This window comes from Sprattus sprattus, assembly GCF_963457725.1.
Source record: "Sprattus sprattus genome assembly, chromosome: 1".
Classification (NCBI taxonomy): domain Eukaryota; kingdom Metazoa; phylum Chordata; class Actinopteri; order Clupeiformes; family Clupeidae; genus Sprattus; species Sprattus sprattus.
The window spans coordinates 2,195,146-2,222,227 of record NC_137920.1 but is presented as its reverse complement, the minus strand read 5'-3'; the positions used below and the strand labels follow the sequence as shown (position 1 = coordinate 2,222,227).

The 27,082-nt window shown below is 42.2% G+C and overlaps 2 protein-coding genes and 1 long non-coding RNA gene across 5 annotated transcripts; all 3 read right to left on the bottom strand.

Annotated features, from left to right (window-relative positions):
- Window positions 1–511: 511 nt before the first annotated feature.
- LOC308383206 (uncharacterized protein) lies at window positions 512–12,460 on the bottom strand. Of its 3 annotated transcripts, none has more exons than XM_080860828.1 (10): window positions 12,120–12,460; window positions 11,438–11,533; window positions 10,871–11,050; window positions 10,668–10,738; window positions 8,373–8,430; window positions 3,840–4,152; window positions 3,583–3,672; window positions 3,218–3,325; window positions 2,749–2,829; window positions 512–1,213 (listed from the first exon to the last, which is right to left on the bottom strand). In XM_080860828.1, the coding sequence occupies exons 1-10, from the start codon at window positions 12,210–12,212 to the stop codon at window positions 1,143–1,145; spliced, it is 1,161 nt and encodes a 386-aa protein (XP_080716954.1). In that variant the 5' UTR covers window positions 12,213–12,460; the 3' UTR covers window positions 512–1,142. The 3 variants fall into 3 exon arrangements, with proteins under 3 accessions (XP_080716954.1, XP_080716955.1, XP_080716956.1); XM_080860829.1 differs by having other exon boundaries at window positions 3,846–4,152; XM_080860830.1 differs by having other exon boundaries at window positions 12,103–12,128.
- A 461-nt stretch (window positions 12,461–12,921) lies between these two features.
- Window positions 12,922–21,454, bottom strand: LOC308369329 (uncharacterized protein; the record flags this gene model as incomplete). The annotated part of the gene is made up of 8 exons (XM_080843727.1): window positions 12,922–13,502; window positions 13,714–13,784; window positions 13,995–15,548; window positions 15,721–15,865; window positions 16,370–16,437; window positions 20,516–20,873; window positions 21,252–21,309; window positions 21,444–21,454. 6 exons carry the CDS (start codon window positions 21,452–21,454, stop codon window positions 14,290–14,292), a joined length of 1,899 nt encoding a protein of 632 aa, XP_080699853.1. The 3' UTR covers window positions 12,922–13,502; window positions 13,714–13,784; window positions 13,995–14,289.
- Window positions 21,455–22,660: 1,206 nt separating this feature from the next.
- LOC308378818 lies at window positions 22,661–23,540 on the bottom strand. Its single transcript, XR_013968981.1, has 3 exons — window positions 23,412–23,540; window positions 23,050–23,229; window positions 22,661–22,732 (listed from the first exon to the last, which is right to left on the bottom strand). It is a non-coding gene; the product is annotated as an uncharacterized lncRNA (long non-coding RNA).
- Between the last annotated feature and the right edge of the window lie 3,542 nt (window positions 23,541–27,082).

Sequence of the window (27,082 nt, the reverse complement as noted above, 5' to 3'; positions counted from 1 at the left end):
TTTTTGGCAAATCTTCTTCAAAATCACCAGAGATGATCTTCAGACCTAGCCTCACAAAAGTTGTAAACAGAATTTTGATCCTCACAACCGTTTGTCCGGTACAGCCACTCAAATTCAGCAGAAAAGCGGCCAAACAGGAAGTGAAGTCATATGTCAGCAAATATTTGAGTGAAATTTACGCCACAGGGTGTTTTTAATTCGTCTTGATCCAGGGAATCCAATGGTACCTCATTTTTGAAAATCGGTCATACGGTTCAAAAGTTGCGTGTGTTAACACAAGTCCAACTTTGACCCATTGGTGGCGCTAGAGTGGTATAATGAGAGACATGAAACTTTGCATGAATAAAGAAGGGACTGTCCTTAATGATTGTTCCAAATTTCACAAAAAGTTACCATATGGTTTGTCCGGTTCATCCACTCAAATTCAGCAGAAAAGCGGCCAAACAGGAAGTGAAGTCATATCTCAGCTAATCTTTGAGATATCAACACCAAACTGGTATGTCACTTGGAAGACACCACAACATGTTCCCATGTGCAAAGGCAACTTCATATCTTGAAAAATGATTGATATAAAGCAAATTGGATACATTGTTAACGCTAAAATAATGCTTTACACATCTGCATGTCAAAAAGTGAAACTCTGATTCAATCACAAGTTCATATGAAGACACTTGGGAATGTTTAGTACACAAATCTGAAAAAAAGTTGACTGTAAGGTGAAAAGCGGATTTTTGGTGAATATTTGAAACATGCATGCTTGACTACTTGCTAGGGTGGTTCTCTATAGAATGTCTCTCTGTCTCCTCATCCGCGCGGCTCCTAAATCTCACACACGCAGTCTCCCCTTAACACACGCGCAGGCTTTGTTTTACGCACACACATTCTCACAGACACACAGCTTGCTGTCACACACATACATTCTCACAGACACACAGGGTAAGCGCACACACACAACCTCCACTCAGTCTAAACTTCAAGGCAAAAGCATTGTAAATGTTGGATTTGAAATGTAATATCCCATTGGCAAGTCTGCAGCATGGATTTTCTATACAGTGACAAATGTTTTTTTTTTTCCCTGGTTCGCAATGTTTGAAGGAGGAAACCGCCATCGCTGCTTGCAGCTATATTTCTTTTTTTTTATTTCACTGGTTCATTTTTATAATCTCCTTTAGTTCAGTAGCCCGGAACTTCCTGACCTCCCCATCGATGTTGCCTGGAAAAGACAAAAGAGTAAGTAAATATGGGAGGTACTTAAATTGATCAAATCGCTTTGCCTACAGGCAATGGTGTAGTTCAGGGAATATCATGGAATTTTGTAGCGAAACATACAATCTATCTTTTGTTTCTTATTATTTAGTTTTTATCACTTCCCACTTTGTATGTACAACATTGTAGAATGCACAACCTTCAGGTCGCCTCTCAGCTCAGGTTAACAATAGTGAAAACAGTGATTTGACACAGGGGCGCCTGCAGATTTTTTTTTGGAGGTACGCACAGAGCCACCAACGCCCCCCCCCCAAAAAAAAAAAAAAAATCCACGCACATTAACACTCACGCGCAGATAACTGATAACTGTCACTGTCGATTTCCAAATCTGTGTGAATATTCATGAGAGCAAGTCCGGTCAGTCATCGTACTTCTATATGTCTTAAGATTGTACTGAATGACCGCTCAGCAGACGTTGTTTAAACGGGCATTGTCAACAAGACGCAATGAATGTTTGGGTAGAAATTTGCCGAACTTTGCTTGACAAAGCTCACTGCGATTAGGCTGTAACTCATTTAGCTGTTTCCACAGCTCCAGCTCTGCATACTCAACGGCCATTAGTTGTCCGTACTCCGATTTTATTTCCTGCCATACATTGTCGGATAAGGACGAGGGGCGTAAGATACTGAAGCAAACCCTGAATATGCTGATCATAAAGTCAAATGACTACCGCAATTTTTGCGCGCCCCTCTGTCTGCAGTTTCCCTATTGTAATATGCGTTCATAATATTGAATTACAGTGGCAATGCATGCGTCGTGCTGGGAACAGCGTGTGCCAGAAAACTTTTGTAAGCGTTTGTTTGTTCTTTAATCACTATTCGTTCGTTTGTGCCTTGTGCACTGGCCAGGCTCAGCGCATGATTTCAGACTCTCTCTCTTTTTCTTCTTCTCGCGTAGCAGAAGGTACGCACAGTGCGTACAGCCGTACGGCTGCAGGCGCCACTGATTTGACAGATGATTTAATGGAACCTTCTTCTTTCTGTCATTCTGTCAACCTTCTCAAAGTTCATGCACCTGTTTCTTAAAGGTGCATTAAGGATCAATAGCTATTCGCTAAAGGTATGCTAGCAGCTAAAACTAACGAAATCTCTTGAAATGTGCTGACTTTGACATTATGACAAACTAGTTAGGCTACTCAACGACTGTCCTTACACAGTCAAACATCAATCAAGTGCAACACAAGACTAAGCAAGACGGCAAATAAGCTACTTACTAGATCGGCAGAAGGTGAACGAGTCAGGTCGGCGGGCTGCGGCAGGCAAAACTACAGAACGCAGTTATATGCCTATCGACCCTGCTATGCCATTGGCACGGACGCAATTCTCCATATTAAAAGTCATTGTAGCGCCCCAATTTTTTTTAAGCTGTTATTTTAAGGTTAAACTGCTTATCCTAACCCTAATCCTGAAGCATAATTGTTGCATATTGTACCTTTAAGTTGTTCACTACGTGGAATGTAATGCAATATACTGTATGTCTTACCCTTGTGGCTCGGTGATATGAAGGGCAGGTGCTCTGGCCACCACTCTGGCCTATTTGCCTCTTTCCAGAACTCCCTTCTCCCTACATTCATTGACAGATGAAAAGTACACATAATTACTTCAGTTCAGACAGCACATGTAGAAAACTACTTTACTTTACAAGTATTCACATTTCTTCGTAATTATTTGTTGTAAGTTCAACTACTTAAATCCATTTACTAAAATACAATCTTACTTCAGAAATCATTTCTTAAGAACTGAAAGGAAATAGTAGTATTGTAAAGTTACTAATGAAGTACTGAAGGACACAATATAATTACTTGGCACTACAGTAGATTTATTTCAGTGTATTGTGAAAAATGTATTGCAGTACAATTATGAAGTTCAACAATATTAAGTGAAGTGTATGTACAACGGCTTATTTCCTATTGAAGTTAGACATATTGTTTGTGAAAAACAAGGCCACCTACCCTTTGAAAGTGATGACACCACAGCCTTTAGGATGTGGGTGGTACATTTCTCTACATCAACTGTCCACTTGCTTGTTGTGTGTTCCTCAGGTTTCTCTGGCTGCGCCTCTGCAACATAATGTCCATTTCTTATTAATATCTATTATCGCTTCTATTCTTTCTACATTTCTTGACATTCTGATTTTTTCTTCCTCTTCTCTTTCTTGGCACTTGGGATACTTGTGTGCACTAGCCATCTTTGCCATAGATCTCAAGAAAACCTAAGGTGTCATTCCACATCAATGCATAACAATTCTTGTGCCCAAAGTGTTACAGTGGCAGTACCAAACCAAACCATTAACCAAAATGTGCACAATTAGTCTTACCCCTGCCCACAAGGCTGGTGGGTCGGGCCTTGGTCGCCTCCTCCACTAACTCCACCGCTTTTGGCATTACGCCATGGAGATGGGGAGACCCTTAATCATAAAGACAGTACGAAAGCAGAGCATGTACAGTCAACAATATTCACAGGTTGGCATAGTGTCTTTGTATTGTAACAAAACTTCTGTTTCTCATTCCAAACAGTTCTCCATAGAATGAATCCATTTGAATCGTCACATGAATACAACAGGTATGACAGTACAGTTACACGTTATCCACTTCTGTATGGTACTGTATTCCGTAGCCTCTGGAGGAGTTGAGGCGGGGGTCGGCAGGGGTGGGTTAGCCTCCGGCGGGGGTAGGTGCTCTACGTCTCCTCTGGGCCCCCTCTTCCTCTTTCGCATGGGTGGGTGCGTAGCCTGAAGGGAGGGTGGGTGCGTAGCCTCCGGCAGGGGTGAGTTAGCCTCCGGCGGGGGTAGGTGCGTAGCCTGAGGAGAGGGTGGGTGCGTAGCCTCCGGCGGGGGTGGGTGCTCTACCTCTCCTCTGGGCCCCCTCTTCCTCTTCCTTTTTCGCATCTAAAATTAAAATGAATAAAATAAATTAAATTCATAGCATACCATACTACCCTTATTTTATATATACTTCTTTTAACTTAAAAACAAACAAACAAAAACCTGCCACACATGGTCTTCTCACAAATTCTGCTCTGTAATCTAACATCCTTACATAATTCAAAAGTTTTTGAATGTGTTGTGTGTCTACAGGGAATTACAGTTAAGCCCCACAATATGGCAGTGCCTTGGGATGCTTTTTTGGTCACATTCAATCCTAAAATCTGGTTTGTTCTGATTATTGACATACTGCACAAATATAAAAACACAAAAGCTACATCCCAAAGCATACATCCCCACATACAGCCCCAAAGCATACATCTTCAAGTCTCGAAGTTGTCGTGCAATCACCTTCGGGATAACATGTTATCAGGTATGGAAAACAGGTTTCAGTTTAGGTTTTAGGTTAAGTTTAATCGAGGTAGGTAGGGAAAAGATTAAAAGCTAATCTATTTATAAATAGTGTGAAGTTATCACAGTGATGGATATACAGATAGATATGGGTGGATATACAAATATACTGCTCGGTATTGTTTGAAGTCAACCTAAAGAGGACGATGATGAACATCCAGTAGAAACGCATTCTCCAACAGAATAGTCTGTTCATTTGGTCTGAGGGCACTGAGATGCAGAACTGACAGAATGGGGAAATAATTTGTTCAAGAGCCATCTAATAATCATAATAATTTCTCAATTAGCTGCCAACAAAGCATCATCCAAAGCGTTTGTATGACACGGCGAGTAGAACAGTCTATCGTAGTGTTTCTCAACGGAGGCGTTAAGAAGCATACAGCTGAGAGGGGGCAGTAATTAGATGTCAAAGCGGGCATTTTTCTATTTTACCTTTTAAATACTAAGGGGAGCGTTGGCAGGCTTATGTTGAGGTGGAGGGGTGTTGGGAGGCTTATTTTGAGCTCCAGGGGGCGTTTGTTAAATAAAAAAGGTTGAGTCTATCCCATCTGAGACTTGAACCGTCTATCGCGTCAAAATGTACTTTTCTGCGTAGTGTTCACTGTCTCTCTTACTGCTCACTTTATAGTCATGTTATAGTCTTATGTTATAGCCATGTTATAGCCATGTTATAATCTATCTCTTACTGCTCACTTTATAGTCATGTTATAGTCTTATACTATCGGCAAATTTCCTACCTCACTCTGTACATTTCTCATGTCTATAGTCTTGTCATATTTTACTACTCCGTGTTACTGTACATATCTATCCATACTGTATATATTATTTATTGTCTTGTCATAGTTTACAACCTTACTGCTCACATTGCACATTCTGTATCTTATTTATACTATCTCATATTTATATACCACTGCCATTCATATGCACATATCCTGCACTTTCTGCTTATTTGCACTTCTGGTTAGATACTAAACTGCATTTTGTTGTCTCAGTACCTGTACTCGTAGTAAAAAAATATTATTTGGCAATTCGAGAATAAAGTCGACATGTCGAGAATAAAGTCAACGTGTCGAGAATAAAGGCGAAATGTCGAGAATAAAGTCGAAGTCGACATGTCGAGAATAAAGTCGAAGTCGACATGTCGAGAATAAAGTCAAAATGCCGAGAATAAACTCAACTCCTCTGGTCCATCATCAAGTTTGCAACTGGCCGCTCTACCAGTGTGTCTTTGGCATGTGCAGTTTCTGAAGGGTGCAACCTGTATGTCTTTGGGTGCAACTACCTAGCTGTATCATATCTGTAACGTAAAGCATAATCCTTCATGCTTAACGTTACCAATCTAGCGGAATTAAACTCATAAACCTAGTCAGAAACTATTTTTGGATAGCTAGCTAACTACACTGGTCTCAGATGCTAGACAGTGCTCTGTTTCTACCTTGATTGTCATAACGTTAACTATTCAGCTATTAGATATAGGCCTAATAGATTATGTAAACCTCATGTGACTCTTTTATGACCGTTTTTAAGGATCATAATCTGCGTGAACATCGGTTCACTTCCCTGGACCTGGCAGATATGTAAATTCTCCACATGTCGACTTTATTCTCGACATTTCGACTTTATTCTCAACAGACATGTTGACTTTATTCTCGACATGTCGACTTTATTCTCTAATTGCCAAATCATTCCCCCCCCCCCCCCCCCCCTTATACCTGGCCCTAATACTCATCCGTAGCAATGACAATAAAGTTGAATCAACTTTACATCACTGTAAATGTCACACTGTCACAATGCCATCACTGTTAAGACTGACGTATATTTTTGAGAGGTGGTAGTTTTTCGGGTGTAATATAAAAATAGATCATCTGAAGTAGCCTAAATCATACATTTTTGGAATGCTTGAGGTGTCTAGATATGATTTAAGCAACCACCATATCAACCCTTGCAACACCCTATAATCATCTAAAATAATTGTATCGTATAAATAGTGTTAATTATACGTTATGTAGGCCTACTCTGAATTGACAGAATAGCCAAATTGTGTAATGCTAATTCAACTTAATTGCTAGCGAATTGCAAGCTAACCAATCACGCAAGCGGCAGTCAAGATAGCCCTTTAGTAGCCACAAAAGCGTGAATAAACCAGATGAGCCACCAAACAATACGGTGCTGGGTAATATGGCGTAGGCTACTATTTTTTCCCGATGTAATCAGTTTTGCGAATGCACAAATCAATACGAAATGCGTGTATTCAATGCAACGCAACTCACCTCTTTTCCGGACTTGGATTCTTCGTTTTACTCCGTCGCTGATCGGTAATTTCCGTTTTGCCACATGACCAATAATAACCTATCACATTAGGGCCCTCTTATGGGGCCGAAGACACGCTTTTCGACACTGAACATACCTCCACAGCACGGCACTCACACGAGTAGTGGGCCTACGTGATCACGTGACATGGCTTCTCGCATCAACTTTGCAACAGGTTAGTGATGTCTGTTGTGCCTCCGTCGGTGTAGCATAAAACGTGAGTTTTATTAAAACATAGCGAGTGTAATGTGTAGCTTTTTCATTCCGTTTGTTAACCTTTCCTGCTGTCTGTCTCTGAACATAGTTGGAGTTTGCGAGTTAAATGCTCCGCTGCCGAAGTAGATTACATGTTTTTAACTTCGGGGTTAATTCCCTTTCCTTTACGTCTGCTGTTGTTTAGTAAATACAGACAGCAGGAAAGGTTAGCAAACGGGATGAAATAGCTACACATTACACACGCTATGCTTTAATAAAACTCACATTACTCACATACTGGTTAACACTTTCACAGCACATAAATGTTTGTCGCTAACTATCAGCATATCCAAACTATGCGTCACCGTTGTCCCTCCCTGTACGTGCTCTTAAAGGAGCCGCACCATTTTACTAAACGTTCTTGCAATATGAATCATTTAATTTAAATATGCTTATTGTGTACGCTTGTGCGTTTAACAGCGCTTGTTTGTGAGAGAGAGCATTTAACAGTTAATGCCCCAGTTTAATAAAGCCAGGCTATTCATAAAAAACGTACGTCAATGTGGCATTAGTGCTATGAACAGTTGAGAAATTGATTCCGTCGGGCTCGGTTCGGATTCGAAAAAAATATATATTTCAATGGCTGTCGGACTCGGGCCATAAGTACTGCTGTTGATGTGCAATTATTCTCATGGAGCACTTTATAACAAGAGTTCAATATTTCTGCATTGCAGTTCAATTAAGTTATTTTTGTTTAAAGACAATAAAGCAGTGTTTTCCTTAAACATTGTGCCCATTATTGTAATCTCCAAGAAGGTATAACTCTGAGAATTCCAATCACATTTTTTTAAATATCGTCTAATTATCGTTATCGTCAAAATAAAAAAAAATATCGAGATATTCTTTTTTGCCCATATCGCCCACCCCTAAATACTGTTGCTTTGTTATTCAGACCAGTTGCTTTGTTATTCAGACCAGTAAGCTAAGTTTCAAGTGCTGTTTAAGTACAGATTTTAGTTCGTTTGTTTTTGTATATATGTTTGGTTCAGAACCAAATAAACCCAAATCTCTATTTTTATACAAACTATCATCTTGTGGACCGTGGTTTGTTCCTCTTCAACATTAACATTTCAGTCGCTACATCCCAATAATGTGGGGTGACCGAGCTGTCCCTCACAGTTCATAAATGTCTTGCTGCATGAGGCCCTATTTATTTGTGTGTGTGTGTGTGTGTGTGTGTGTGTGTGTGTGTGTGTGTGTGTACGTACCTCAACCTTGAACTGGCTATCCCCTTCCTGCAGCGACTCATTCACATCTTGAATTGTCCTATTTGGATCAGAGATCGCAGGGGTCAGAGTTCAAAAGTCATATGTGCAAGGATGATGGTCAAAGTTCAGAAATAAATCAAACTAGAGTGTTTCATGAAGCACAATATAATCCCAGATATAAATATTACCAAAATATAATCCGGATATAAATATTACCAAAAAATTATCCTGGATATAAATATTACCAAAATATCAAGGGCGTAGGTTTGGTCTCAGCATTGGTAGGGACACAACCCCCCCACCATATAAAAAAAACATAGTTGATGTTATATTGAACAGGCAAACTTTATTTAAATGTATTAACGTTTGTGTACTAACGGTTTTAAACATAATTGCTTTCAAAGTAAAATTTCTATGATCACAGTTTTTTGATTGTTGTGTCTAAACAGTTATAGACAAGTTTGAAAATATTTCACACATGTTTCAGTGCTTTGGTAAGCTACACTATAATAGGCTTGTAGAAAATCGGCCTTTGATGTTGTAAAATAACTTTAAATAAACCTTAAATTAGTAATTTTGCATTGAATTTGTCTAGCTTTTATATAGTATCACAGTTTCTGAGATGCAAATGTACTGTTTTACTGCGATAATCAATGGCACAATTTACCCCAATATATTCTCTTTAATGGCACAACTTGCCCCCGAACACTTTTTTTTAGAAGGCTATATTTCTTAAAAACTATATTTCAGATCCAAAGTGATTGTTCCCAAGGATGCACCACATCAAATATATGTACGTATTTAAGTTGGACGCATTACTGTCATGGCCTCGCTTAAAAGTCACTTAAAAAAAATAAAAACTGGCACAACTCACCCCACTCTCCCCTATTGGATTGCAGTGCAATGTAATATTGTATTGATTAATTATATGCTGCATACATTTGGGCATCCCAATTTATTGCACATTTTTACTACCTACAATGTGTAACATTCATTCTCAAAATAGCCAGTGTGAATGATAACATTCATGGGTCACATTGTCTTAACATCCCTTAAAAAGCAGTCTTTGAATGCAATCTTTACCAAAAATGGACAATTCAACGTCTTATCTGAACCCCTTATGCTGATTAATCATCACCCTGCTCTTCATCTGTAGCTTCAGGCTGAATTTTATCCTGCACAGCAATTCATCAATTCAATACAATCACTAATCATGCTAATTTGGCTGCTGATTACTTTTGCCTTCAACAAGACTAGCTACTGCTAACACACTGGTCGAAAGATTGCAGACGATAGGGTTAGATTTAATACAAGCAAAAGGTACATGCTCTACACACTAACAACTTTTAAAACATGTTTCCATTGTAGAATGGGTGGCGAAGTAAGGCTAGCAGGGTCGCACTGTGTGGGTAGTGATCCTACTAGCTAGCTAGCTGGCTAACAACGATTCTTCTTGATAGCGCCTGTCTCTCTGGGTAGAAAAAACTTCTGGCATCTCTCTTCTTTTTAGGTGGCTTTTTCCTATCTACAAAGCACAAAAGGGTCAAAATATCAATTCTGAGACCAAACGAAATACTGATATGAGGCTTTATTATTTCCTGGCGTATTTAGTAGCTTACCGTGACAAGACTACTGCCAGTGGCAGCTCTTTTCTGCAAGTCAGGTTTCACGACGTGTTTCTGACTCTGCCACTTCAGCCAATTAAATGACAGCATTTTGTCTCGCAGGCTCGAGGGAATTGGAAAACTTTTGTATTTTTCAATCTTTTGGGCGACGACCATAGTATTGATAATAATACGAATGAATTTGCAAATATATTCTGCACATTTTTTGTCCTCAAATTAACAAAATATTGGTGGGGATTTTTTGTCTTTCCCAAACTTTGGTCGTGGCTAGTCCCTACCAACCCTATGCAAACCTACACCTATCATCCCCAATATAAATATAATCCCTGATATAAATATTATTATTAGGGAATAAAGCAGAAGAGTACTAATGGAAAAAGGCATTATAACACATACATATGGGTGTGTGGGTGTGAGTATAACTGTGACCACTCTGCTGGCTCTGTGTGTGTGTGTCTGCGTGCACCTCTGTGTGTGTGTGTGTGTGTGTCTGCTGTCTGTGTGTGCGTGTCTGTGAGTGCGTGTCTGTGCGTGTGTCTGGTTGGCGCATCAGTGTGTGTCTGTGTGTGTGTACTTACGCCCACTCTGCTGTGTGGCTGTCTGTGTGTGTGTGTGTCTGTGTGTGTGTGTGTGTCTGTGTGTGTGTGTGTGGGTGGGTGTGTGTGGGTACCTATGATTGCTCTGCTGTCTTTGCAACTGTTGATGCAGGTCCCTTAGTTCATTCTTTAGGAAAGCCATAGTCTGTATAAAAACACACAAATTAACCACACACACACACACACCTGGGTGGCTTGCGACAGTGAGTTGTCCTTTTTCCTTAGAAACACACGCACAGGCACACGCTCACGGACACGCACACACGCGCACACACACCTGGTTGGCTTGTGACAGTGAGTTGTCTTTTTCCTCCAGGTGTTTCTGTAGTTCATCGTTCTTCAGCTTCAGCTGTCGGTTTGACTCCGCCTGCTCCATCAGACTCCGTCCAATCTCCGCCTGACTCTCTTCTAGACGGCGAATCAACACACAGAGCTCCTGGTTCCTTTCTACTTCATGCTGACAAACACACACACACACACATGTTAGCATACACAAACACACACACACACACAGACACATAAACATTAAACACAGACTCACACACAGACATCAAGATTCAATGTCTTAAATGTTCTATGTGTGTGGGTCAATGACAAATAAGGCTTTAAATTTTTTTTTTTAAAAGGTGTTTTCAAAATTGATGTAATGCATGTTTTTGAAATTGGAGCAATGTGTTTAAACAAGTCTTATTTGATAAATAACTTTTCAAAATGATTAAATTATTGACAAACAGACACATGTTAACAGTGACAAAACACACACACAGACATCAAACACAGACAGCAGGATACAATTTCTTAAATTTTCTACGTGTGTGTGTGTGTGTGTGTGTGTATGCATTACCTGTAATGCTTGTGTGATGAATTGAGTAGCCTTCTCCAGGGCGAGGCAGGCTTGCTTGTGACTCGTCATGTCTATTTGCTGAGTAATTTCATCCATCTACACACATATAAAAACAGAGATCAACACAAACACACACATACACATAAAAACACACACACATAATAACACACATCTACACACACACAAATACAAACACCCTTCAATGTGCTTGAAGGTGAGATTCAATCAGCAATGGTGATGGATCAAAAAGCGTTACTGTATCTATTCGCACGCAGGGAGGAGGTAGCTTCACAAAGTTTGATCTGCTCGTCTGTGACTAGACACGCGGTCAGAAGAGTCTTAGATTCTCCTTATTTACATCAACATCAGATAGCTCTTCAAAGCCACGTTAACAAGTGTCATTTCTGTCTATTAAACATAGTAAATCTGCAAACTGAAAAATGAAATCCACAATTGTTGGCGGCCAACAAGAGACCCTTTCGTCAATACAGGGCTCATTACTATAAAACAATGTAACTGAGGTGGAATAAGGCTCAAATCAATACAACTCAAAAAAAACCTCTCTTATTTAAAGGGGGAAACACATGCATTCTTAAAAAGGAAGGCGATTCTATTCACAGTACCATCACACTTAGAATCAGTTTAATCAGAAAATCCGAACAAACCGCTAACGCTAACATACCGTCTCTCCCTCAGTCTCCAACAGCAGCGTGCTTCGGGCAGCGGGTGTTTTGCGAGGTAAAAGTATATAATTGTGATCAGTCAGTTTCTGCATTATGTCATGTATCCTACGAGTTTAACATACTAATTTCGCAGTTACATGAAATACCGCGCCTCGTCAGCTTTTTCTGTTTAGACAAAAATGTCCATACACGCAACACAACTTTCCCTGCTGAGGACCTTGTCAGCAATAGCTATCTGGTTTGACCAAGTTTACGATATCCAAGTAGTTTGTAAGCTGCGGACAGAAGGAAAATATGATTGAGGCGGTTAGTATTCTAAAATACTTGCTACAGATATGAAGGTTTGTTTTGCAACTCTTGTTTATCAGGGGGGAAGTGATTCTTCTTCAGCGATTAAAGCTTTCGACGGTTTGAGTCAAGCCTACAGTCTTACCGCCCTCTAGCGTGCCGGGTGACAATGAAGACAAATACACTTTTCTGAAGCTTGAACATTTAGTTAAAGAGTAACAGACAGTGCTTTTTCAGATAATACAGTTATTGTTGTAAAGTAAAGCTATAGAGGCTTTCTTTGATGCTCATCTCTGGTTTAATGGCTCACCGTGCGTCTCACTCACATGTGTACAACCAACTACCGTAAAACCCACAGTATATGCACACGCACATTTAACTACCATACATGACATCTCCCCCTTTTTTAAGTGTAATGTCAATAACATCACAGGAACTTTTTAACTGAAAATGGCTATTCAAACAACACATAGCATAAACCAAGATCAACTTATATTAACATAAAGAGACATTTCAACATACACTGGCCTCTTTCCACTCTACCAACAGAAACACATTATCAACATGTTCAACATGTACAACTGTACAAACTGCAAAACTTTATTTTTTTCACACATCAACAGTATCACATCAATGTCAATACAACTTTTCTTTCCTCTCCCCTCCCCAAAAGGCCATATTATCTGCACTTATTTACAGGTCAAGCCTGTCGATTTGCTTGCACACTCGTCCAGATCTGGTCACAGTCTGACCGGGTAGAGGGGTTGTGGGTGTAGCCACACTCTGACTGACAGGAACCGTCTCTGACATGGTGGCTCCGTCAGAGTGTGTGTCTGTCCCTGTGACCTCCACGTGCTCTGCTGGGCTGGGGAACCGGCCCTGGTTGGAGGTGACGACCGTTCCGCCGCAGCTCCGCTCCATGCTGCGTCCTGATGACGAAGGATCTCGGGGTGGTGCTCTCGCTTGAGATCACGGCTGGCAAAGACCATGCTGCATGAGGCCCTATTTATGTGTGTATGTGTGTGTGTGTGTGTTCCTCAACCTTGAACTGGCTTTCCCCATCCTGCAGCGACTCATTCACATACTGAATTGACCTATATGGATCAGAGATCGCAGGGGTCAGAGTTCAAAAGTCAAAGGTGCTAGGATGAAATTCAAAGTAAATCGTGAAGAAAAATCTAACTAAAGTGATCCATAAAGCAAAATATAATCCCTCATAAATATTACCAAAATATCATCCCCAATATAAATATAAATGTGTCAATGTGTGTGTGTGTCTGTGTCTGACTGTGTGGGTGTGTGTACCTATGATGGCTCTGCTGTCTTCCCAGCTGTTGATGCAGGTCCCTTGGTTCATTCTTCAGGGAAGCCACACTCTGTATAAACACACAGACACACACACACACACACACACACACACACACACACACAGACAGCGATGTGTTTGAGAGGGAGAGTAGATCTGAACCATAGCATTTAAAGCAGCAGCATTTAGTGCCAAGTATTTTAAAGTAATTCTAGCAGCTACAGGGAGCCAGTGAAGGGTGACCAGCAGTGGAGTTACATGACACACACACAAAACACACCTGGGTGGCTTGTGACAGTGAGTTGTCTTTTTCCTCCAGGTGTTTCTGTAGTTCATCGTTCTTCAGCTGTCGGTTTGACTCCGCCTGCTCCATCAGACTCCGCCCAGTCTCCACCTCCCTCTCTTCTAGGCGGCAAATCTGTGTGTGTGTGTGTGTCTGTGTGTGTGTCTGTGTGTGTGTGTGTGTCTGTGTGTGTGTCTGTGTGTGTGTGTGTGTCTGTGTGTGTGTCTGTGTGTGTGTGCATGCGTGTGTGTGTCTGTGTGTGTGCATGCGTGTGTGTGTTTTTTTTGTGTTACTACAGATCGTCTCCAGTGTGCCTAAGTTGATGTTTTTTCAAATACCTCTTTGAAGAGAAGCTCTTGCCACACATGGCACAGTGAAACGGCTTCTCTCCTGTGTGAATGAGCTGGTGTTGTTTAAGATATCCCTCTAGAGTGAAGCTCTTGCCACAAAGAGTGCAGTTGTACGGCCTCTCTCCTGTGTGAACGCGTTGGTGATGTTTGAGATGACCCTCTTGAGTAAAGCTCTTGTCACACTGAGTGCAGTGGTATGGCCTCTCTCCTGTGTGAAGGCGCTGGTGTTTTTTTAGATTTCCCTCTTGAGTAAAACTCTTGCCACACTGAGTGCAGTGGTACGGCCTCTCTCCTGTGTGAGTGCGCTGGTGAACTTCGAGATGTCCCTTTACATGAAAACCCTTGCCACAATGAGTACAGTGAAACTGCTTCTCTCCTGTGTGAATGCGCTGGTGTCGTTTCAGATTTACCTCTCGAGTAAAAGTCTTGCCACACTGAGTGCAGTGGCACCGCCTCTCTCCTGTGTGAGTGAGCTGGTGTCGTTTGAGATCTGACCCTTGAGTATAACTCTTGCCACACTGAGTGCATTGGTACGGCCTCTCTCCTGTGTGAGCGCGTTGGTGATGTTTGAGATGACCCTCTTGAGTAAAGCTCTTGTCACACTGAGTGCATTGGTACGGCCTCTCTCCTGTGTGAGTGCGTTGGTGTTTTTTGAGATGTCCCTCTTGAGTAAAACTCTTTCCACAATGAGTGCAGTGGTACGGCCTCTCTCCTGCGTGAATGAGCTGGTGTTGTTTGAGATTTATCGCTTCAATAAAACTCTTGCCACACAGGGTGCAGTGGTACGGCCTCTCTCCTGTGTGAATGAGCTGGTGTCGTTTGAGATTTCTCGCTTCAATAAAACTCTTGCCACACAGGGTGCACTGGTACGGCCTCTCTCCTGTGTGAACGCGCTGATGACGTTTGAGAGTTCCCTCTTGAGTAAACCTCTTGCCACACTGAGTACATTGGTGCGGCCTCTCTCCTGTGTGAACACGCTGATGAAGTTTGAGATGTCCCTTTTGACTAAAACTCTTGCTACACAAGGTGCAGCAGTAAGGCTTCCTTCCTGTGTGAGTATATTGATGAAGCCTGAACCGAGACCAAAAGTGGAAGCTTTTGTCACACAGAGAACAGGAGTACTTTTTGGATTTCTCTGTCTCTGTGCGTGAGATGGAGGGGGGGGCTAGGAACTCCGGGGATGAGTGAGATGATCCTTTTTCTGTTTTACAAAACAAAACAAAACAAATGAGAAGAAACAGACACATAATCACATGTGGAGAGCTGCTGTATAAAAATATGCTGGAGCACTGATTCTCTTATGGGTCTCGGGCTGAGTGTGTTTTTATAGGTGTTTATTGTGTGTGTGTGTGTGTGTGTGTGAGATATCTTACGGGTCTCTGGTTGTTCTTCATACTTTTCATCCTTTCTCTGCTGTCCTTGTGTCCTGTAGTAGTCCACCAACACCACTGACACCCTCCTTAACTGGGCCAGAGACATGGAGGTCTGTAGACGACAGGTCTGTTCTGGAGCAAAGGACTGGAGACAGAGATATGGGGTCTGTATTGTTTAAATGGTCAATGCTTATACATAGTTTAAGAGAGGTGGTCAGTGAACTGTATTATTATTTTGGAGATCGGTGTTGTGCTGTTAAACTTTTCTTGTGAAAAAAATGTCTTGTGATTTAGCATTGATCTGATAGTGTTAACATTAGCATGTCAGATGATGTGGGTTAAGTGTTGTCAGCTTTAGCTTTGTTAGCATTTAGTATTGACATAAAATACTGTACCTCCATCAGTTCAGATATGGGTTTAGTGCTATAAGCTTTAGCTTTGTTAGCATTTAGTATTGACATAAAATACTGATAGTGTTAACATTAGCATGTCAGATGATATGGGTTTAGTGCTATAAGCTTTAGCTTTGTTAGCATTTAGTATTGACATAAAATACTGATAGTGTTAACATTAGCATGTCAGATGATATGGGTTTAGTGCTATAAGCTTTAGCTTTGTTAGCATTTAGTATTTACAAAAGATACTGTACCTCCATCAGTTCAGTTTGCATGTCTTCAGCTGGGGAGGGGGTCTGTTCTGTCCCGGAATCAGCTCTGTCTGCAAAAACAGAAAAGTAGACACTTACATTTGCAGTAACACTACCGTTCTAAAGTTTGGGGTCACTTCGAAGAATACTTATTTTTCACAGAAAAGCACAGTTTTTTTCAATGAAGATAACATTACATGAACCAGAAATACACTCTTTCCATAGTAAATGTGGTAAATGACTATTCTTGGTGGAAACGTCTGGTATATAATGAAAAATCTACATACAGGTGCATCTCAATAAATTAGAATACCATCAAAAAGTTGATTATTTCAGTAATTCTATTCAAAAAGTGAAACTCATTTTTTTATATAGGTTCATTACACACAGACTGATATATTTCAAGTGATTATTTATTTTAAATTTGATGATTATAACCGACAGCTAATGAAAACCCCAAATTCAGTATCTCAGAAAATTAGAATATTGTGAAAAAGTTAAATATATAGGTGCACGGCAGCCCCCCATCAGAGCGTTCATGGATGACCTGACTGTTACCACAACATCGGTACCAGGCTGCAGGTGGGTGCTCCAAGGCCTTGAGCGTCTCATCAACTGGGCACGTATGGGCTTCAAGCCTGCTAAGTCCCGTTCCCTGGTGGTGAAGAAGGGGTAGGTGACAGACAAGTTCCGTTTCTCGCTGGGAGATGTCCAGATTCCATCGGTCTCAGAGAAGCCAGTGAAGAGCCTGGGAAAGATCTTTGATGGCACCCTGAGGGACACAGCAGCGCTCAAAGCAACCAGCAGAGAGCTTGGAACCTGGCTAGTGGCAGTGGACAAGTCAGGGCTGCCAGGCAAGTTTAAAGCCTGGATATACCAGCATGGCATCCTGCCACGCCTCCTCTGGCCACTGCTGGTCTACGACGTCCCACTTACCACAGTTGAGGGCTTCGAGAGAAAGGTCAGTGGCTACCTGCGCAGGTGGTTGGGCCTACCACGATGCCTCAGCAGCATAGCCTTGTATGGGAATAAGAACAAGCTACGACTTCCCTTCAGTAGTCTGTCGGAGGAGTTCATGGTGACCCGTGCAAGGGAGGTGCTGCTGTATAGAGACTCCCAGGACACCAAAGTCTCCTCAGCTGGGATTGAAGTGCGAACTGGTCGCAAGTGGAGAGCCCAGGAGTCAGTTGACCAAGCAGAAGCACGGTTGCGTCACAGTATTCTGGTGGGAGCAGTTGCATCAGGCCGGGCAGGGCTTGGGAGCAACCCAAGACCTCAGTACAACAAGGCCCAGGGGAAGGAGAGGCGTCAGCTTGTCCAGGAAGAGGTTCGAGCAGGAGTGGAGGAGACCCGCTCGAGCAGGATGGTCGGGATGAGACAACAGGGGGCGTGGACAAGATGGGAGCAGGCACTGGACCGGAAGATCTCATGGACTGAGCTTTGGAAAGCGGAGCCGTTCCGGATTAAGTTCCTGATCCAGTCGGTCTATGACGTCCTCCCCAGCCCATCCAACCTCTTCTGTTGGGGTCTGGCAGAAACACCTGCTTGCCTGCTGTGCCAGAGGAGAGGTTCACTGGAGCACATCCTGAGCTGTTGCCCGAAAGCCCTGGGTGAGGGGCGCTACCGCTGGCGCCACGACCAGGTGCTGAAGGTGATAGCAGATACCATCTGCACAGGGATTGCACGCAGCAGACAACAACAGCCAGCTGGGCATTCCATCGCCTTTGTTAGAGCTGGAGAGAGGCCACGGCAGCGCCAAAGCCAAGGAGGGGGGCTCCTTACCACAGCTAGGGACTGGCAGCTGAAGGTGGACCTGGGCAGTCAGCTTAAATTCCCGGAGACCATCGCAGTGACCACACTCAGGCCCGACTTGATTCTCATGTCAGAATCAACAAGGCAGGTCATACTACTGGAGCTGACTGTGCCCTGGGAAGACCGGATGGAGGAGGCATTTGAGAGGAAGAGGGCCAAGTACGAGGAGCTGGCAGGCGAATGCCGCCGCAACGGGTGGAAAACTCGGTGCAACCCCATCGAGGTTGGATGCCGAGGGTTTGCAGGCCAGTCACTCTACAGGGCTCTCAAGTTGTTGGGAATAAGGGGACTGCACAGCAAGAAAGCCATCAAGAACACCACAGATGCTGCTGAGAGGGCATCAAGATGGCTGTGGATCAAGAGGGGTGATCCGTGGGCAACACAAGCTACCTAGACACAAGCCGGGGACTGATCACCTCCGGCTGGGTCGCCTGGGCGAGGGTGTCTGATGTTGAAAGACCCGAAACACCCGATGACCCCAGGTTCCATCACTGATGATGTGTCTAGGTTGCACCAGTTGGTGTATATTAAACCAGTTGAAGACTCATGGTGTCACACTCTAATCATCTAATTAACTCAAAACCCCGTCAAAGGCTTCCTGAGCCTTTAAATGGTCTCTCAGTCTAGTTCAGAAGGCTACACAATCATGGGGAAGACTGCTGACTTGACAGTTGTCCAGAAGACGATCATTGACACCCTGCACAAGGAGGGTAAGACACAAAAGGTCATTGCTAAAGAAGCTTGCTGTTCACAGAGTGCTGTATCCAAGCACATAAATGGGAAGTTGAATGGAAGGAAAAAATGTGGTAGAAAAAGGTGCACAAGCAACAGGGATAACTGCAGCCTTGAGAGGATTGTGAAACAAAGCCCATTCAAGGGAGATTCACAAGGAGTGGACTGCAGCTGGAGTCAGTGCTTCAAGAGCCTACACACACAGACGTATCCAGGACATGGGCTTCAACTGTTGCATTCCTGTGTCAAGCCATCTTGAACCGGAGACGTCAGAGGCGTCTCACCTGGGCTATGGACAAAAAGGACTGCACAGCTGCTGACCATCCTATGGAAATGCGGATTTCATTTTCCATCAGGACTTGGCGCCTGCACCCACTTCCAAATGTCCCAGTACCTGGTTTAAGGACCATGGTATCCCTGTGCTTGATTGGCAAGCAAACTCGCCTGACCTAAAACCCATAGATTCTATAGGGTATTGTGAAAAGGAAGATTCGAGACAATAGACCCAACAACGCAGAAGAGCTGAAGGCCACTATCAGAGCAACCTGGTCTTCCATAAAACCTCAGTAGTGCCACAGACTGATTGCCTTCATGTGACACCGCATTGCTGCAGTAATTCATGCAAAGGGAGCCCAGACCAAGTATTGAGTGCTGTACATGTTCATACTTTTCACTAGTCCAAGATTTCTGTGTTAAAAATCCCTTTTTCTATTGGTCTTCAGTAATATTCTAATTTTCTGAGATACTGAATTTGGGGTTTTCATTAGCTGTCGGTTATAAATCATCAAATTTAAAAGAAATGAATCACTTGAAATATATCAGTCTGTGTGTAATGAACCTATTTAAAAAAACGAGTTTCACTTTTTGAATAGAATTACTGAAATAAATCAACTTTTTGATGATATTCTAATTTATTGAGATGCACCTGTAGGTGTAGAGGCCCATTCCCAGCAACTATCACTCCGGTGTTCTAATGGTACATCATGTTTGCTAATTGCCTTAGAAGACTAATGGATGATTAGAAAACCCTTGAAAACCCTTGTGCAATTATGTTGGCACAGCCGAAAACTGTTTTGCTGGTGAGAGAAGCTATAAAACTGGCCTTTCTTTGAGCTACTTGAGTATCTGGAGCATCACATTTGTGGGTTCGATTATACTCTCAAAATGGCCAGAAAAAGAGAACGTTCATGTGAGAAGAAAGAACCCACAGACAATGGACAGAGGAAGATGGAAAAAAATTGTTATAGACAGACGAATCACAGAAGAAAATTTTTGAGACCCAGAACAGGTAAAAACATGCTGGAAGAGTACCTGACATAATGTCATTTGTAATAATGTCAAAGTCAGCACATTTCAAGAGATTTCGTTAGTTTTAGCTGCTAGCATACCTTTAGCGAATAGCTATTGATCCGTTGTGCTGCTTTTAACAAGTACATGCAATTGATACAAATAAACCTGACATTTAATCTATGGAAAATTGGTAAAGAAAAATAGAAAAATCATGGTAAAACAACAGAAAACTCAGAACTGCTCAAGGGGTTCACATACTTTCAAACGGCTCTGTATAATGTGTGTGTGTACCACTTTTCCCCCAGCACTCCTTACCAGACTGACTGCATTCTCCGTATCCATTATCATCATCATCATCATCATCATCATCAGCAGCAGCAGCAGCAGCATCATCTTCTTTAATCCCAGAGATGGGAGCCTTCAGCAGCCTCTGAGCATCAGCTGAGACCAGCGTGTGAGACGAGTCCAGCAGCCTCTGAGCATCAGCTGAGACCAGCGTGTGAGACGAGTCCAGCAGACCTTCAGCACTGGACGAGACAGGCGGACTATGATGAGAAGATAAGACCAGTAGACTCTGGGCATCAGACGAGTCCAGTGGTACTGACCAGACCAGAGACTCCTGAGCTGTTGTCAGCTGGTCAGACTGGAGAGGAGAGCTGTAACTCTCCATATGCTGAAAAACACATATCAGACGTTAGAATGTAGTACGTTAGAGAGCATGAGTGTTTGTGTCAGACAAGCCCAGAAGACTCTGCGTGTCACACAAGAGACACGTGTTTATGTGTGTGTGTGTGTGTGTGTGTGTGTGTGCGCATGTTTAAAACTTAAAAAACAAAAAACTACGTGTTCCCTTCTTTAAAGTCTTCATAAAAAATGAATGGATAGAGCAAAAAAACTAAACTATTTGGAGAATTCCAGAAATCAATGGGTATTATAAATATAATAAGAAGGGCTGTGGATATGAGTACAAATAAGTGGGAATTTGTTCATATACCTCTTGCTGCATGAGGCTCATTTATGTGTGTGTGTGTGTGTGTGTGTGTGTGTGTACCTCAACCTTGAACTGGCTTTCCCCATCCTGCAGCGACTCATTCACATCTTGAATTGTCCTACATTGATCAGAGATCGTAGGGGTCAGAGTTCAAAAGGCAAAGGTGCTAGGGTGAAAGTCAAAGTTAATAGTAAAGAAAATCAAACTAGTGGGCTACATAGAGCAAACTATAATCCCTGATATAAATATTACCAAAATATCATCCCCAATATAAATATAACACAAATATAATCCCTGATATAAATATTATTATAAGGGAATAAAGCAGAAGAGTACTAAGGGAAAATGCATTATAACATAAACATATGGGTGTGTATGTGTGTGCGTGTATGTGTTTAACTATGATCACTCTCCTGGCTGTGTGTGTGTGTGTGTGTGTGTGTGTGTGTGTGTGTGTGTGCGTGCGCCTCTGTGTGTGTGTGTGTGTGTGTGTAACTACGCCCACTCTGCTGTCTGTCTGTCTGTCTGTCTGTCTGTCTGTCAGACAGACAGACAGACAGACAGACAGACAGACAGACAGACAGACAGCAGAGTGGGCGTAGGTACACACACACACACACACACACACACAGAGACAGACAGACAGACAGACAGACAGACAGACAGACAGTCTCTGTGAGTGTGTGTGTCTCTGTGAGTGTGTGTGTCTCTGTCTGTCTGTCTGTCTGTCTAACCAAAAAAAGCAAACTTGGCAACATGCTTTCCATCCATGCATGAGCCGTTCTGTCTGCTACACCAAAACCAACAAAGGGAATCCATTGCGCATATCCTCAACGATTGCCCTGCCTACAAAGAACTATATGTCGCGCATCATGACCGAATAGTGGCGCTTGCCATGAAGAAGCTCCGTAATAACACCAACTTCACAACAATTCATACCATTCCCCATGATCAGCGGAACGCAATGAGAACTTCCATTAAGCACATCTCAAATACACCAGACCTTGTGTCAATTAATGAAGAAAACAAAGCGATCACAATAATGTGTTCTCTTATAACGAAATCTCGAAATCTAATGCTTGATGGACACCTGCTATGCGTCAACACTGTTAAAATACCAACCCTTAAGCACTGTTTTAACCAACTATGGCTACTCATGTACAGTCATTGCCTTGATCTTTGGTAGGTCATGTGCATTGAATGTGTGTGCGAGGCCTGCAAATCTGTGGTCTCTCTAAGAAATGGGCAAAACACTTCTCAAAGTCATCAGCAGTAATTGGTAGCCTCTTCATCTGGAAGTGCATGTGACATCTTCACCCGTAATGGACTGAAAATTTGAATGCAATCTTATACTTCCTTTTAGCCAAATTTGGATTTTGCCATGATATGTACTTATTTATCAAATCCTAATAAAGAGTGTGTGTGTGTGTGTGTGTTTCAGTGTGTGTGCGTGTGTTTGTGTGTCGGTACCTATGATTGCTCTGCTGTCTTTGCAGCTGTTGATGCAGGTCCCTTAGTTCATTCTTCAGGAAAGCCATAGTCTGTATAAAAATACACACGTTAACTAAACACACACACACACACACACACCTAGTTTTGTTTATTAGCTGCATGATTTGTTTCTGTAATTTTTTTTTTAAATCGGCTCATGCGCCGAAAGGAGGGACCAAAATCTTCGTTGCATTTCGGTCCGGGTAGGTACTGGCTGTATTGGAACCGGTTCTCGTTACCAAACCCTAATTGTGAGAGTGAGTCTTTTTCCTTAGTTAGTTACACACACACACACACACACACACACACACACACACACACACACACACACACACACACACACACACACACACACACCCCCACCCACCTGGTTGGCTTGTGACAATGAGTTGTCTTTTTCCTCCAGGTGTTTCTGTAGTTCATCGTTCTGCAGCTTCAGCTGTCGCTGTGACTCCGCCTGCTCCATCAGACTCCGTGCAATCTCTGCCTGACTCTCTTCAAGACGGTGAATCAACACGCAGAGCTCCTGGTTCCTACCAACTTCATACTAATAAACACACACACACACACACAGACGGTTACATAGACAAACACACACACACACACACACACACAAACACACACACAAACACAGACATCAAAACATCAAACACAGACTCACAGACAGACATCAAGATACAATGTCTTAAATGTTCTATTTGTGTGTGTGTGTGTGTGTGTATGTCTTACCTGTAATGCTCGTGTGATAAATTGAGTGGCCTTCTCCAGGTCAATGCAGGCTTGCTTGTGACTCGTCATGTCAATATGCTGAGTAATTTCATCCATCTACACACATATAAAAACAGGAGATCAACACACACACACACACACACACACACACACACACACACACACACACACACATAAAACCCACAAACATAATATCAAACATCTACACACACACACACACACACACACGGTTACATAGAGTAACACACACAAACACAGACATGAAAACATCAAACACAGACTCACAGACAGACATCAAGATAAAATGTCTTAAATGTTCTATTTGTGTGTGTGTGTGTGTGTGTGTGTATGTCTTACCTGTAATGCTCTTGTGATGAATTGAGTGGCCTTCTCCAGGTCGATGCAGGCTTGCTTGTGACTCGTCATGTCAATATGCTGAGTAATTTCATCCATCTACGCACATATAAAAACAGGAAATCAACACACACACACACATACACATAAAACCCAAAAACATAATAACAAATATCTACACACACACACACACACACACACACACACACTTCAAGTGCTGCTCAGATTGTGATGAAAATCAAGCAAATAGACGTTCAGCAACTGATATAAAAGATTAAAGTAAAACTTGACGGCAATTTTCAATACGTTGGAGATGAGATTCAATCAGCAATGGTGATCAAAATAGATGGATCTAAAAAGCGTTATTGTATCTATGCGCACGCAGGGAGGAGGTAGCTTCACAAAAAATGATCTGGTCGCCTGTGACTAGACACGCGATCAGAGAAGATTTAGATTCTCCTTATTTACATCAACATCAGATAGCTCTTCAAAGGCAAGTTAACATGTGTCATTTCTGTCTATTTAACATGCAAACTGAAAACTGAAATGCACAATTGTTAGCGGTCAACAAGAGACTCTTTCGTCAATACCGGGCTAATTACTATTAGCCTAAACAATGTAACTAAGGTGGAATAAGGCGCAAATCAATACCACTCAAAAGACAACCTCTCTAATTAAATGGAAAACACATGCATTCTGAAAAAAGAAGAAGGCGAATCTATTTACAGTACCATCAACATTAGAATTAGGTTCATCAGAAAATCCGAACAAACCGCTAACGCTAACATACCGTCTCTCCCTCAGACTCCAACCGCAGCGTGCTTCGGGTAGCGGGTGTTTTGCGAGTTAAAAGTATGTCATCTGTCAGTTTCTGCATTACGTTATGTAGCCTACGAGTTTTACCTACTAATTTCGCAGTTCGATGAAATACCGCGCCACGTCAACTTTTTCTGTTCAGACAAAAATGTTCATACACGCAACACAACTTTCCCTGCTCAAGACCTTGAGAGCTACCATCAGCAATAGCTATCTGGTTTGACAAAGTTTACGATATCCAAGTAGTTTGTAAGCTGCGGGAAGAAGAGAAACATGATTGAGTCGGTTAGTATTCTAAAATACTTGCTGAAGATATGAAGATTTCTTTTGTAGCGTAGCTCTTGTTTATCAGGGGGGAAGTGATTCTTCTTCAGCGATTAAAGCTTTCGACGGTTTGAGTCAAGTCTACAGTGTTACCGCCCTCTAGCGTGCCGGATGGGAATGAAGACAAATACACTTTTCTGAAGCGTGAACATTTTTCCATTTGTCCATGAAAGCAGCCCAAAGTTTAACATTTTTCAACATGCCTGTTCAATCAATCTATTACCTTTATATTTGGGGCTGTAATTATCATTTTGAGATCTCACTGCAATGTTAAAGTCAATTTGTGAATTGATTACAATAGCTTTGATTCAAACCACGCACTTTAAGAAGTAGTAGTGTGTTCCGTAGCTGATGAGTGTTGTCTCTAATGGAATACTGACTGACGCAAATGTGCAAGCCTTTTACCCATAAATCTGTGCCCAAGCTTCCTGGCAGACCAAACTCCACTGACGGCTGTGTTCTGTATGTAAATGTACATCTTTTGGGGTTTTCTCGCTTACATTTTTTTTAAGTTACAGTAAAATAGACACTGCTCTTTCAAATAATACAGTTATTGTTGTAAAGTAATGCTATAGATGCTTCTTTGATGCTCATCTCTGGTTTAATGGCTCACCGTGCGTCTCACCTACATAACCAACTACCGTAAAACCCACAGTATATGCGCGATTATGTTAAACTACCGTATATGACATCTCCCCCTTTTTTTAGGTGTAATGTCAATAACATCACAGGAACAGTTTAACTGAAAATGGCTATTCAAACAGCACATAGCATGAACCAAGATTAACCTATATTAACATAAAGAGACATTTCAACATACACTGGCCTCTTTCCACTCAACCAACAGAAAAATAATATCAACATGTTCCACATGTACAACTCTACAAACTGCAAAACTTAATTTTTTTCACACATCAACAGAATCACATCAATGTCAATACAACTTTTCTTTCCTCTCCCCTCCCCCAAAGGCCATATTATCTGCACTTATTTACAGCTCAAGCTGCGCTCCATGCTGCGTCAGTGAAGACGAAAGATCTCGGGGTGGTGCTCTCGCTTGAGATCACGGCTGGCAAAGCCCATGACTTTTCATGGTCCAACTTGGAGAATACAACATCTCCTGGTCGCAGGGCAGGTAAAGGCCTGGCTCCATGACGGCGGTTGAGGTAGTGAGCCTGTTTAGCCTTTTGGATAGGAGATCTTTCTCCAGAGTGGGGAGTGTGGTTCTGATTTTCCTCCCCATCAACTACTCGGCTGGACTGAAGCCTGTGGTGGGGCAGGGAGTTAACCTATAGCTCATCAAAGCCATCACAGGATCTTGTAGCTTAAGAATTTTCTCTGCTGTCTGTACGGCTCTCTCTCCGTGCCCATTGCCCTGTGGATGGTGAGGGCTGGAAGTGCAGTGCTTGACAGGCATGAAAACGGGTCAGGGGTGAAAAAGGTGAGGAGGGGGGTCCGGGGGCGTGTTCCCCCGTAAGTAAAATTTTAGTATTCCATATTTTAAAGCGTCAATCTGATGCAGTTTGAGATGCTTTTTTTCCAACCTGGGGAGAGCTGGAGAAACTTAGCTTCATCCATGAGTCAAAAATGATTTTGGCCTCCTTACTTAGCATTATGCAAGCCATTTCATGCCAGCCTGTCACTGGGTCTATCATTTACAGTATATGAGGCACAATGTGGTAAGGGCACCACAAATGGCTTAATACATAGCCCCCACGAGAGATGCCGTAACTTAACTTGTCTACTCTTCCATCCATGATTGACAGCCAATACAATGTTATGTAATTCAGATTTCAATACATTTTATTGGCAAGGCCCTTCGCGTTAATATTTCCATGCACTCGCATCATCCAGTTATTCAACATAATAAATCAGCGGCGAAAAAAACAATACAATCATATATTCTTTAGAAGTACCAAATGATGCAAAATGTAAGGATCTCTTTTCATTTATGGAATTCTTGTCAAGAAAATATGATTCTATAGTTTTTTTTCGCCGCTGATTTATAATGTTGAATAACTGGATATATTTAAATATATGTTAAGCTCCTATTAAAGTATCCATCTATCTACTTCCAGTGGCACTTGCTTTTGACTGCTTTGCCTCATAGCTTGGCGACTTGGCCTTTTTGAGCAGAGCTCACCTTTCTTGTCACCAAAGTGCTTATCATGTCAGTG

Coding starts and splice junctions, on each gene's coding strand:
- LOC308383206 (XM_080860828.1), bottom strand. CDS start 12,212: ATGCAGAAACTGACTGATCACAATTATATACTTTTACCTCGCAAAACA. Junction 8,431..10,667: donor AGACAGCAGAGCAATCATAG/GTACCCACACAC, acceptor TGATCCAAATAG/GACAATTCAAGATGTGAATG. Junction 3,673..3,839: donor GAAGTGGATAACGTGTAACT/GTACTGTCATAC, acceptor TTTATGATTAAG/GGTCTCCCCATCTCCATGGC.